Source organism: Mytilus edulis, chromosome 10, assembly GCF_963676685.1.
Source record: "Mytilus edulis chromosome 10, xbMytEdul2.2, whole genome shotgun sequence".
Taxonomy (NCBI): domain Eukaryota; kingdom Metazoa; phylum Mollusca; class Bivalvia; order Mytilida; family Mytilidae; genus Mytilus; species Mytilus edulis.
Genome location: NC_092353.1, coordinates 14,855,671 through 14,868,189, shown reverse-complemented (window position 1 = coordinate 14,868,189; position 12,519 = coordinate 14,855,671). Strand labels below are relative to the sequence as shown.

At 31.5% G+C, this 12,519-nt stretch overlaps 1 protein-coding gene across 1 annotated transcript; it reads right to left on the bottom strand.

Annotated features, from left to right (window-relative positions):
• Positions 1 to 2,102: 2,102 nt before the first annotated feature.
• On the bottom strand, positions 2,103 to 6,466 carry LOC139493464 (trophoblast glycoprotein-like). Its single transcript, XM_071281871.1, has 2 exons — positions 5,007 to 6,466; positions 2,103 to 2,228 (listed from the first exon to the last, which is right to left on the bottom strand). Exons 1-2 carry the CDS (start codon positions 6,203 to 6,205, stop codon positions 2,225 to 2,227), a joined length of 1,203 nt encoding a protein of 400 aa, XP_071137972.1. The 5' UTR covers positions 6,206 to 6,466; the 3' UTR covers positions 2,103 to 2,224.
• Positions 6,467 to 12,519: the final 6,053 nt, after the last annotated feature.

Below are 12,519 nucleotides of genomic sequence, written 5' to 3'. Positions count from 1 at the left end.
AGACACGTTAATTTTTATCTCTATAGAAGTCGCTCTTCACTATCCTACTATCCTGTCGATACATTTATTTTTGGCATTGCACAAGTCATGTCTTCTCTGACTATTCATGACGTTAAAATACTAAATCCATGGGATTTGTTTTTGTTGATTTTAGTCTCTGGTGCATGATGTTTTATTATTATTTTTTTTTGGGGGGGGGGCTTTTAACTAGCTGTCAGTAACTGCGAGTACTCTCAAATCATATTTTCTTGTTAATTCGACCTGTTGATACTGTTTATAATGCTTTTTTGTTATTTTATATTAATATGGATCTTGTCTATATACCAGCTTTGATAATTTGGAATATCTTCTAATTTTCACTTCTTCTTACTACATTTGTATAAACTTCAAGATTTACCGGTATTATTAAAACCGGTTTTTTTTCAAAAGTGATTATTTTCGAAGGTTTAAATATTTCGCAGTGGTGTCTTGCCATGGCTTTGTTTGGACTTGTTTGTTTGCTTTTTGGCCTTGAATGTGTGTCCCTAATATTTTATTAACTGTCCATTTGCATTCAGATATCGCAGATCAAATTTATTCGTTCATAGTGTATTAATTTACGTTTTTTGATTGAGTTAAGCCTGCCAATTGATATTTTATCGTGTGTTTTTCTATGTTGTGATGTTATGCTATTGTTTCAGAAAAAAAGAGAAGGTTTGGTTCCATTAAAACGTTTAATCCCGCTGCAAATGTTTGCACATATCCGAAGTCAGGAATCTGATGTACAGTAGTTGTCGTTTGTTTATGTTATTTATACGTGTTTCTCGTTTCTCCTTTTTTTTATATAGATTATACCGTTGGTTTTCCCGTTTTAATGGTTTTACACTAGTAATTTTAGGGCCCTTTACAGCTTGTTTTTCGGTGTGAGCCAAGGCTCCATGTTGAAAGCCGTACATTGACAGATAATGGTTTACTTTTTTAAATTGTTATTTGGATGAAGAGTTGTCTCATTGGCACTCACACCACATCTTCCTACATCTATCAACATTCCAGCAGCCTCTGCATACGGAGTATATATCTCCCAACTGATACGATATTCCCTGGCTTGTATTTCTTATCATGATTTCCTTTATCTGCTCAAAAGTCAATTATCAAACCAGAAGTTCCAAATGGTGATGTTGAAATCATCCCTTCATAATTTTACGGACGCCATGAGTTATTTGACCGTTATGAAATATCCGTTTCACAGATTATATCGGATATCATCTTTATGTCGTAACTACAATCAGTTCCCATTTCACGAATGTGACCTACCGAATTACAATTTTTACCGAGTTTGTAATAACATGAGCAACACGACGGGTACCACATGTGAAACAGGATTTTCAAATCTTTCTGGAGCACCTGATATCATCCCCTTTTTTGGTGGGGTTCTTGTTGCTTGGTCTTTAGTTTTTCATGGTGTGTTTTGTGTATTATTATTTTTCTGTTTGTCTTTTTCTTTGTTAGCCATGGCGGTTTTTTTTCGATCTATGTCACTCTGGTATCATTCACAACTCTTTTACAAACTTGTAACATGATGTGCATAGATATATATACATTACTACCTTAAATGAGTTATAAAATTATGTTGCAAATAAACATGATAAACTAAATAAGAACAAAACAACACATATGTATATATGTATATAACAAAATGGAAAAATTCAACATACAAATTTTAAAAACCAAATCATAGAAAGAAAAAGGAAATTGTTTTCAAAAATATTGAAGCAAAGATGATGTTAAGTACATGTATATGTCTGTGAGAAAGCAAATCAAATACACACTAAAACAAACACGAAACCTTAATAAGAGAAAAAAAATTGTTATCACAATTGTATTAGAATTAAACCATGAAAACTTTGTATTCTTATTCTCAATGCAATGTTAATTTCAAAACAAAATAAAAATGTTTATTATATGTTGCAATGTTTAATGACTGATATACATATATATATATTTATATATTGCATTTGCTTTTATAAGCAGCACAAGTAACATGAATACCACATCTGAGATAGAGTAGAAAATTTCACATAAACTAACTAGGAATACATTTTTTTTCTTCAAAATCATAAATATTTGAGAATGCAAACATTAATGTATTTTGAACTCGATAGTTGACGGAACACATGTACAACCTTCAATTACAATCTACATTCATTTTAATGAGTCCGTCAGGCACTATTAATATTGCTATCTTTTACCTACAAAATTACACAATATAAAAATAAAAACTTGTACTACATATACATAAACAGAAATTAGAATTATAAACTTTAATATTTACATGTATAATTAAGTCACAGGGAGCAATTAATTTAGGGAGTATATATGACAAATGTTTAAAATGTCCTCTTTTACAGAATGTCGTTTTTATCACCAGGCAATACAGTGGAAGATTCATTGTTTTCATAAAATTGGTATTTGTTGTATGTAATTTAATGAGGTTTAGTGTTCACTGGTCAAAAACAGTGTTTGGTATTTCTATTAAGAGCCCTTGCACCTGAGAAAATCTACCAACGATAACATACTGATGTAGCAGACACTAAACATGTGTACAAATAAAAATACAATCCGGTCAATTCACATGTTCTACAAAGAATACAATTTAAATATATATTGAACCTATACTTGTCATTGGCTGAAAATCTCAGATCATTATAGATTGTATATATGTATTTGAATAAAAAGATCAAGACTGATTAGCCTTCTTGTGAAAAACATTGATTTACAATATATATCTAAACGCTGAAGCAAAATCAAAATACATTTGAATGTATGACACACTTAATCTCTATAAGGTGCTTATATATGAACTTATAAAATTCACTTAATGTTAATTTAGCTAGCTGCTGTGTTTTAAAAATAAATAACATCATGTAGAAAAACCCAAATAATTGTCCAACAGTAACAGGTAACCCTCTAAACATTACAAATATCACATGTTATTTCATTTTACAATTCTATAGTTTAATAAACGAAATAAACCTGAATTTATACTATAAATTATTTAACCTGTACAGGGTACCGTTACCATGATTACAATTTACCACTGTGATCAAATTTCTGATGAAAATAAGATTAATATCTCTATTTAAACTACCAACACAATGACAATATTTTAAAAGTTTACCGGAGTGTATGCAATTTCTAATTTTGAGAAAATTACGTATCTATCCGTACTTAGTTAAGGTCTAACAGATCATACAAATATCTGAAATGGTTAACCTTGCTTCTTCATTACACATGATCACGTTATTTAAATCTGAAAATAAATTTTTAAAAACAGACATTTTAAAGTAACTTATGTCTATAACCTTAATGACAGCTGTTTTCTTAGTACAATGTACATATAATAAGCCCAGGAAAAATCGTCTGCTTTGTGACTGTAGTGAAATATATGTACAAGAATTCAAAAATGCTCACTTTAATGTTGAATAGGGTTTGTTTTGCCTTTAATAATTTGGTTAACATTTGTTATTATGAGTTGACAAATCTTATTTCATTTTCAAAAATAAAAAAAAAATAACATTGTATAATTTAACTCTAACATGTGGTATACACATTATATAAACAAAAAGCATAAAAACAACTTCAGTGTCACATTACCAATATTGATTCAAATTTAAACCAGATGCTCCACAGAGCCAAGGTTCATACGACCGCAGAGGTCGAAACATGAACAATCGGACTACCTCCCTTACACTGCTTTCAAATTGTCTAAATTGTTCATTACCCAGAAAAACCCTGATGTTTTCCCCTTTCTTGCTCATAATTGCTAAATGATTTGAGTCAGAACCCCCCATAACCATCCCTTTCTAGTATGGAAACCTGTGGTATAATTTCAGAGAATTCTACACTTAAAAACAAGTTATTGACTGGAAACTAAAAATGCTAATTTGGGCCCCTTTTTGGCCCCTAATTCCTAAACCATTGGGACCATAACCCCCAAAATCAACCCAAACCTTCATTTTGTGATTATAAACAGTATGCTAAAATTATATTGATTTCTGTTTACTTATACTATATTTATTATCCGGAAACCGGACGACGACGACGTGATACTGATACACGACCATTTTTTTTTAATTTTTGTGGTCGTAAAAACTGAATAGATCAGTTTACACTTGTTTACCATAGCCAACCATGATCATAATGAGATATCTACATCTACCTTGAATATTTTGTATTTCTAAAGGTTGCTCACTGTTTGACAGTTACCCCTCATTCACTTTTATTTATAAATGTGTGTCATTAAATGTGTGTCTTACATGTACAAATGTATTTCACTGTAATCACAGTTGATTTTTTTGCTTCGAGTTTTATTAACACATTTCATTATTCCTGTTGTATTTATCATCATAATGATGGTTCAAACCACCATTATGATAATAATCCCGCCACATTATTTATGTATGTGCCTGTCCCAATTCAGGAGCCTGTAATTCAGTTATTGTCGTTTGTTTTTGTGTTACTTTTTTGTTTTTCGTTCATTTTTTCTATATATAAATAAGGCCGTTAGTTTTCTTGTTTGAATTGTTTTACATTGTCATATTGGGGCCTTTTATAGCTGACTATGCGGTATGGGCTTTGCTCATTGTTGAAGGCCGTACGGTGACATATAGTTGTTAATGTCTGTGTCATTTTTGTCTCTTTTGGACAGTTGTCTCACTGGCAATCATACCACATCTTCTATTTTTGTAATTATTATTCATACGGACATTCTGATCACTTGTTAAAAACAAACTACCCCAAACCACAATGTCAAATATTTAGCTATGTGTAGTATATTTGAAGAAAAAAAAATGTAAATTTTCACCAAAAATACTATAAAATATACATGTACAAATGTATATAAATGTACTGACCTAGACTCAAACTTTTAGAAATGCCGAATAAAAGGGATAACATAAAGTTGTATTAGATATTTGTGACTATTTTAGCAAAAAGGGGAAGGTCATACATTTCTAGTAGAAACTTACATATAATTTGTAAATAATGTAGAATTCCAACTTCCTTTTTTTGCATTTTCATTATTTTCTGATAAATAATTACTTAGCAATTGCTTCTTGGCCATTGGCTGTCTCTTGAATGAACTTACAAAATGTTTAATTGTATCTCTCTTGATGTAAGAAATTACACTCAGGAATATTGCAAGCAAGACAAGCATTGTGACCAAAACACCAACGGCTGCATTACTACTAGATCTGTTACTGCTACTGTCCCCAGACAAACACATAAATTCAGCTGACTGGACTGATACTATGGATCTGTTAAAGAGCAAACCGTCATGACATGTCAGGGTTTTTTTCTTAAAAACACGGACTTCTGTTCTCTTCAACCAGTCATGGAATTCTCGCAACTGGCAATCACAGTCGAATTCATTTCCAAAGAAATTGACCGAAAGATTTGTTTTTTTCTGAATCTGATCTAGTGAAGATAGAAGCCCATAATGGTTAGAATATGCTTCGAATGTACTTATACTATTATAAGATAAATCAAGGTATTCCAGATGTGCCAGACACTGTTTATGATAAAATGTCAAGCTCGAAATTATGTTGTGAGCCAGATTTAATCTCTTCAGTGATGTAAATGTACACATTGTATTAGCAGTATCTGCGTCGTAAACCGATAATTTGTTGTTGTCAAGTGCCAATACTTCAAGTTTGGTAAATGGACCTTCCAAGAACACAAGCCGAAGATGTTTGATATGAACTTTGCTGTCAATCTCGTCATGGAAAGCATCACTTAAATTCAACTTTTTCAAATTTTGAATATTTGTAAATGTCCGTGTGTGCGCTGTAGAAACGTTCCACTGATTATTTGCCAGGTTTAACTCTTCCAAATTTGGCATGCAGTGGAATGCATTTCCATTGATTTTCTTTATCCCATTGTTTTGTAAATCTAACTTTTTCAAAGCATTCAGATGATAACTGGAGTCCTCAGCACATGATCCAACAAGATTTCTTGGCAATTCAGGAATATCCCCATCTGTTATATGAATTTTTTCAAGATCCGTTGTAATTGAGTTCGCAAATTCATCACTCTCAATGTCATCTTGATAAAAACCTTTACACTGGAGAATTTTTGGGTGACAAACGCACTTTCGGTGACATTGAGTCATGCAATTCGTTGGCTGAACAATAAGACATAAAATAGCGACAATAACACTTGTTTTCATAGCTAACTTTCGAGCGTGTAAATTTTCATACACTTTTCAAAGTGTTTTTGACTATGTAAAAAGGTTAATCTCCTTGATTGAAATTTTCTTCACAACATTCGCGGTGAATAATTCGGGTAAAAATTATTTGCAACAGAGTTTTATCTCTTATACGAAATTTCTTTTGTCGTTTTTTTTTTCACTTGAACTTTTCAATCAGCTGTCTAGACCGGTGTATGTAGAAATCCGATCACTCATCAGTAAATTCATTCGTCTAGGGTTGTTTATTCACATTTGTTTACCTGTTTTAAAGAACTTTTGTATTATTGTAGATATTCATCGACTTCCTTGTTTGTGTATTTTCATATCCAACTATCTCCGTCATCACGTGACTTTTACACTTAAGTTGTATATCATTAATGGCCGATTGATTATCAATGAACGTGAACGGGGTACATAGATAAAACGGCCATAACTTTTTTGTTATAATGTATATTTTCTCTCCCAACCCCGCGTTTTACAGTTAATAAATTTTTACAATTAAATATGTTTTAAGTTTCAGTTCAGAAATATGATTTCGTGCTTCGAAATAAGTTTTAAAATTGAGGTGACATAGCCACACAGCCTCCGTTGACATCTTCGTTAAAACTCGATAAAATTGCAATTAGACCTTTTTGTAAAATAAATTTTCTCAACTAATTTATTGTTACTTATATCCTTCCAACCCCTAAAAAGATCGACAACTTATTCATTTAAATGAAATCGCACACCATATCAGTTATATATAGGTACTAAACTTTTTGCTTCAAAATTTGGTTGAAAAGTTCATATTTTGGCAGTCTTCAGCAATATTTTCAAAATGCCGGCCCCTGTTGAATGTTCACAACGACACGACATGCTGGTATTCATTTAGTTATAAATCAAAAAGTAATATTTCAAATATTAATCAAAGTGTGTCTTTTTGTATTTAAGAAATTTCTTTTTTCACATGTTCTTCAATATATTTATTAGAAACAGTCTCTCACACTAAAAATAAAGATTTACATGCACCGACCATGCAGTTTACATGTACATTGATAGCTTTGGGCGATATGGGAATATATATTTTTGAAAATTTACCTTAATGCAGCAGAGCATTAAACATTGTTTCCCTCTGTTAAAGCGGATACATGCTATTTGTTTTGATAAAATTTCGAAGTTACAAAATGGCGACCAAATAATTTTCAAACGTAGACGATGTTCGACACTTATTTTGCACATGCAAATAATTCAATAAGATTTAACTGTTTGTATTGCAATTAAATATGACACGTTATTGTAACTCGTGTGATAATTAAGGATAAAGCTAGATTGTGGAGTTATCAATTAAGTCATCAACGTGAACAAAGAAAACAAACATGGCAACGTGGCCTAATCACGATGTAAGTTTTGACAAGACCTAATATATATATTAGTATTATACGATTGTTTTTGAAATTATTTTATTATAATATTTTATATTAACAAAAGGAAACCACGGATGGATTGCAACAAAGATGAAATATCTATACATACATCTTTTGAAATTATTACACGGGTAACCAGTACATTTAACATAATCCTAATTAAACCAGTCACATACAGAGTTATCGAACCTAATAATGACTGGAATAGTTGCATATGTAATCCAATCTGTTACATGTTTCAGATATTTTTTCGTCATTTTCGTGTGCTTTCTACACACATGATATAAAAGTTCAACCATTTTGAAATATTACTGTTTAAATTCTTTCAAAAAAAGTGGACATTATGCAAAAAGCACATCAAATCGTCGAACCAAGTTCTAAAACTTTCCCTTAGAATAAAAAAAAATCTATTTTATAATCCAAAGATTTTTTTTAAAGAGGCAGTCATTAGCTGTCAAATTTATGATCACCGATTTCACTCAAATTATCATATTTGATTTATTACATGCTTAAACGTAAATCCAAATTTCACAAAAAGTCAAAAATAAACCTTGCATGCACGCTAAAATATGTATAAACATTTCGTTTGTATTTTGTATAGACGTTAACTAACTTACCATCGAGATGACCTTCGAAGACTGTCGACGGTCTTATAACCCAATTTAAATTTGAAAACAATTATCAACAAATACCGACCATACGCAATTAGATTTTTCTAGATCTGTTTGAGCTCAATTTGCAAGTTAAAAGTATGCTGATCATCAAGTTTACCTGTATCAAAATGATTTTTGGAAGCAAATTATACACAAGGGGGGGTAACTTCGATATTTTTTTGGTATAGTTGTGCCTTTTGTGCCTTAAAAAACGTACCGATTTTAATATAACATTCACTAAAATTCAGTACCTATAGTTATATAAATATTTAAGAAAGAATGACCTATACTTATATACAATATTTAGAATATGACCCATGCTTTTATAAGCGCTAACTCATCATCACTCATAATTCATAAATATACCAGCTACCCTTAAGTTTTTATATATGAATTGACATCGTTGGGGCACATATATGAATTGATTTAACTTAATATAATAAATGATCATTAATAATGTAAGATTCTCAATAGCATATTTATATATCATACCCCAAATCAATATACAGTTATCAAACGTAAATGCATTTTAATATAGGATGTCATTAAAAAGGAGGATCATTTTTATATTAAATCTCGCAAAATTATGACCCATATTTTTGGCACATCCCCGTATACCCAATAATAGGAATATGGAATTATTCAACTAAATTGTTCGTCTTTGTTTCACTTCCAATGTTGACATTATTTTTAATATGATAGCTTAAAAACATGGGTTATAAATCTCTAGCTAAGGGGATTAAATCAAAATCACATGATTACAAATTCTATGAGGTCGAATGATTCACTTCCAAATGAATATTTATCAGCGATTGTTCTTGGTTATTTAACAAAATTGAAACAAACTTGGCTGCTCAAAATAAATTATTATTTAATTATTTCACGTTCATTGATAATTGCACCCCTCCCCTTTCCCCCAAAAAATCACACTTTGAACATTTATCATCTCGTAGCTACTGCCCTTTAAAAAAAACTTGTTGGTAACATAATAAATTTCTGAAAATACTTATTTGTTCATCGACCTTTTTGTACAGTATGTTGTTATCAAATTGTGTTTAATGTCAAAAGTGACCAATAACATCGAAATAAGCGTCACGTCATCGCTTTGTAGACCGTTTAACGTGGATTGTCTAAGTTTTTTCCTCCCAATTTTTTCTCGATTTTATTTAAGTTCAACGAGCAAAGGATGTATGCAAAAAAATCCGACAATCTGTAACTTTGCCCCTTTACTGTAACTTGACATTAAATCCGTTAATGCTATAAAATCCTGGTATCTATGATGAGTTTATTTGCAACCACTGGGTCGATGCCACTGCTGATGGAGATTAATTTCCCAGAGGATATCACAAGCCCAGTAGTCATCACTTCTCTTTTGACTTGAGTTATCATTGATATGTTCAAAATTATAAATTAACTATTAACAAAACTTTGAGTTTTTGAAAAACTAAGGCTTTTCTACCTCAGGAATAGATTACCTTAGCTGCATTTGGCAAAACTTTTTAGGAACTTTTGGTCCGCAATGCTCTTCAACTTCATACTTTATTTGGCCCTTTTAACATTTTTTGGATTTGAGCGTCACCTATGAGTCCTTCTGAGACGAAACGCGCGTCTGGCGTAATTATAAAATCTTAATCTTGGTATATATTATGAGTTTATTTGCAACCACTGGGTCGATGCCACTGCAGCTGGAGATTTATTTCCCCGAGGATATCACAAGCCCAGTAGTCAGCACTTCTCTGTTGACTTGAGTTATCATTGATATGTTCATAATTATAAATTAGCTATTAACAAAACTTTGAATTTTTGAAAAACTAAGGATTTCTACCTGAGGAATAGATTACGTTAGCTGTATTTGGCAAACATTTTTAGGAATTTTTGGTCCGCAATGCTCTTCAACTTCGTACTTTATTTGGCCCTTTTAACATTTTTTGATCACCTATGAGTCTTTTTGAGACGAAACGTGCGTCTGGCGTGATTATAAAATTTTAATCCTGACATCTATGATGAGTTTATTTGCAACCACTGGGTCGATGCCACTGCTGGTGGAGATTTATTTCCCCGAGGGTTTCACAAGTCAAGTAGTCAGCACTTTTGTGTTGACTTGAGTTATCATTGATATGTTCATAATTATAAATTAACTATTAACAAAAATTTGAATTTTTGAAAAACTAAGGATTTTCTACCTCAGGAATAGATTACCTTAGCTGTATTTGGCAAAACTTTTAGGAATTTTTGGTCCGCAATGCTCTTCCATTCAAATTCGTACTTTATTTGGCCCTTTAAACATTTTTTTATTCGAGCGTCACCTATGAGTCTTTTTGAGACGAAACGCGCGTCTGGCGTATTTATAAAATATTACTGAAAGATGGTGTTGTCGTGTATAGTTGGTTCAATCAGACAAAACACAACCTTTTTTTACCAATGTTTTGCTTGATGAAATTTGGAAAGTGTTTCAGGTGAAATTTCTTGTTTGTCTTTTTTGTGGAATGTATTGTAATCGATTTTCGAAAACCTTCTCTTGTAAATTGTGTGGGGGGAATTCAGAATTTCATTTTACACACCAACAGAATTCGTTGTGGCTTTGAATGAGTTGCAAACACCGATATGTGGTTGTTTGTTTACTTTATTTTGCTGGTTATTGTATTTGATTTTTTACAAAAAGGTAAATGCACAAAGTAAAAACAAAACATTAGTACATTAAGTAGATACACAATAGGTAATACCTTGTATTATCATGATTACTAGTATATGTCTCTAAGAAACAATATTATTTGATTCATTTAATTTTGAACAAGAATAGACTGTTTTACATGGTAGGCCAACAGAAATCTTCCTCATTCACAGGAAACACCTGCCTTATGTTATGCTTTTTTATATTTTGGTTCCTATAGCATGCCATATAATAAATTCAGCAAAGACATATGTCTCTGACTCATTTTATATAAGTCTATGTAAATGTGTTCTGGAACTTTTATGGGTACAAGTCAAATAGAAAATTGGTTTTATTGACATCTGGTCAAATCGGCACACAGTTTTAAATCTTGTTAGCATTTTGTTACCCGATTCGACACCTAAAGTCTTTCATCGTTTTCTTTCTAGGCATTTTGTTTTTAAGGACCAAGTGTTGACAAAATCATATATAAAACTATTATAATATTATTACACAATTCATTATGTTCCAGATATGTTACATGTATATCAAATGTCAAAAAATATATTTCACGAGTCACTGATTATAAATTGAGGTTAAAAAAATTCTTTACAAAAGCTAGAGTATATAAAACTGATATACTACAACAGAGATCGCAGGTGAAAGGACCGCCTAGGCTAATGTTTAAGACAGTTATTAGTTCCTTTGATAACTATTGTATATTGACACTGTAGTCCAAGGAAATATTTGTAAACAGCATCAACACAACATTTACAATGAAATGTTGTATATCATGATGCACTGGTTGATATTCCATCCTGTATTCCAGTTTCACTCTATGAAATGATTTTAAAATATTTTCCAAATTGACCACACTGACATCCGACTCTTCCAATAAAAGACAAAATAGAGAACAACAAGAGATGGCCTGACTTAACACCAACAGTGATTGGTTTGAATAAGATGTCTTCTGTACTCTCCAATATGTTTTAGTAATAGCTGTTATTCTTTTTTATGAATTTATGAAGATAAACAATGCTAAATAATAAAAAAAAAAAATTCAAGATTGAAGATCTAAATTTACCTCTTTATTTACCAAGGTAGCAAAAAGGGTAGAGGCAGTAGATACAGTATACCAAAATAGATATTCGAAATCGAACTGATAACGTTATCGTAAAACAAAAAGAGAAAACTACGAAAAATACGGTTTACAAACAAATGAAACTGCGTGCTTCTGCTCACTGATGATACCCGCCGCAAGTAGATAATTTTAAAAGTGTAAAAATATGTAAGTAATCGATAAACAGGAAGTTGTTGAGTGATGAATATGAAAATGCATTACACAATATAGCTGACTTGAATAAATCCTGAACCCAAATTTCAGAAATCCTTGTATTGTAGTGTCTTAGAAAAATGCGAAGAAAAATATGCATGGGACGGACGGACTGACGGAAGGATGGATGGAATGACGGACAGACAGACAGAAGTAAAACAGTAAACCCCCTTTTTTTAAAGCGGGGGTATAATTACAACATAGGAAACTTAAGATTGAGTAACACGTTCCTCACCAAAATATATGTAGTCTCA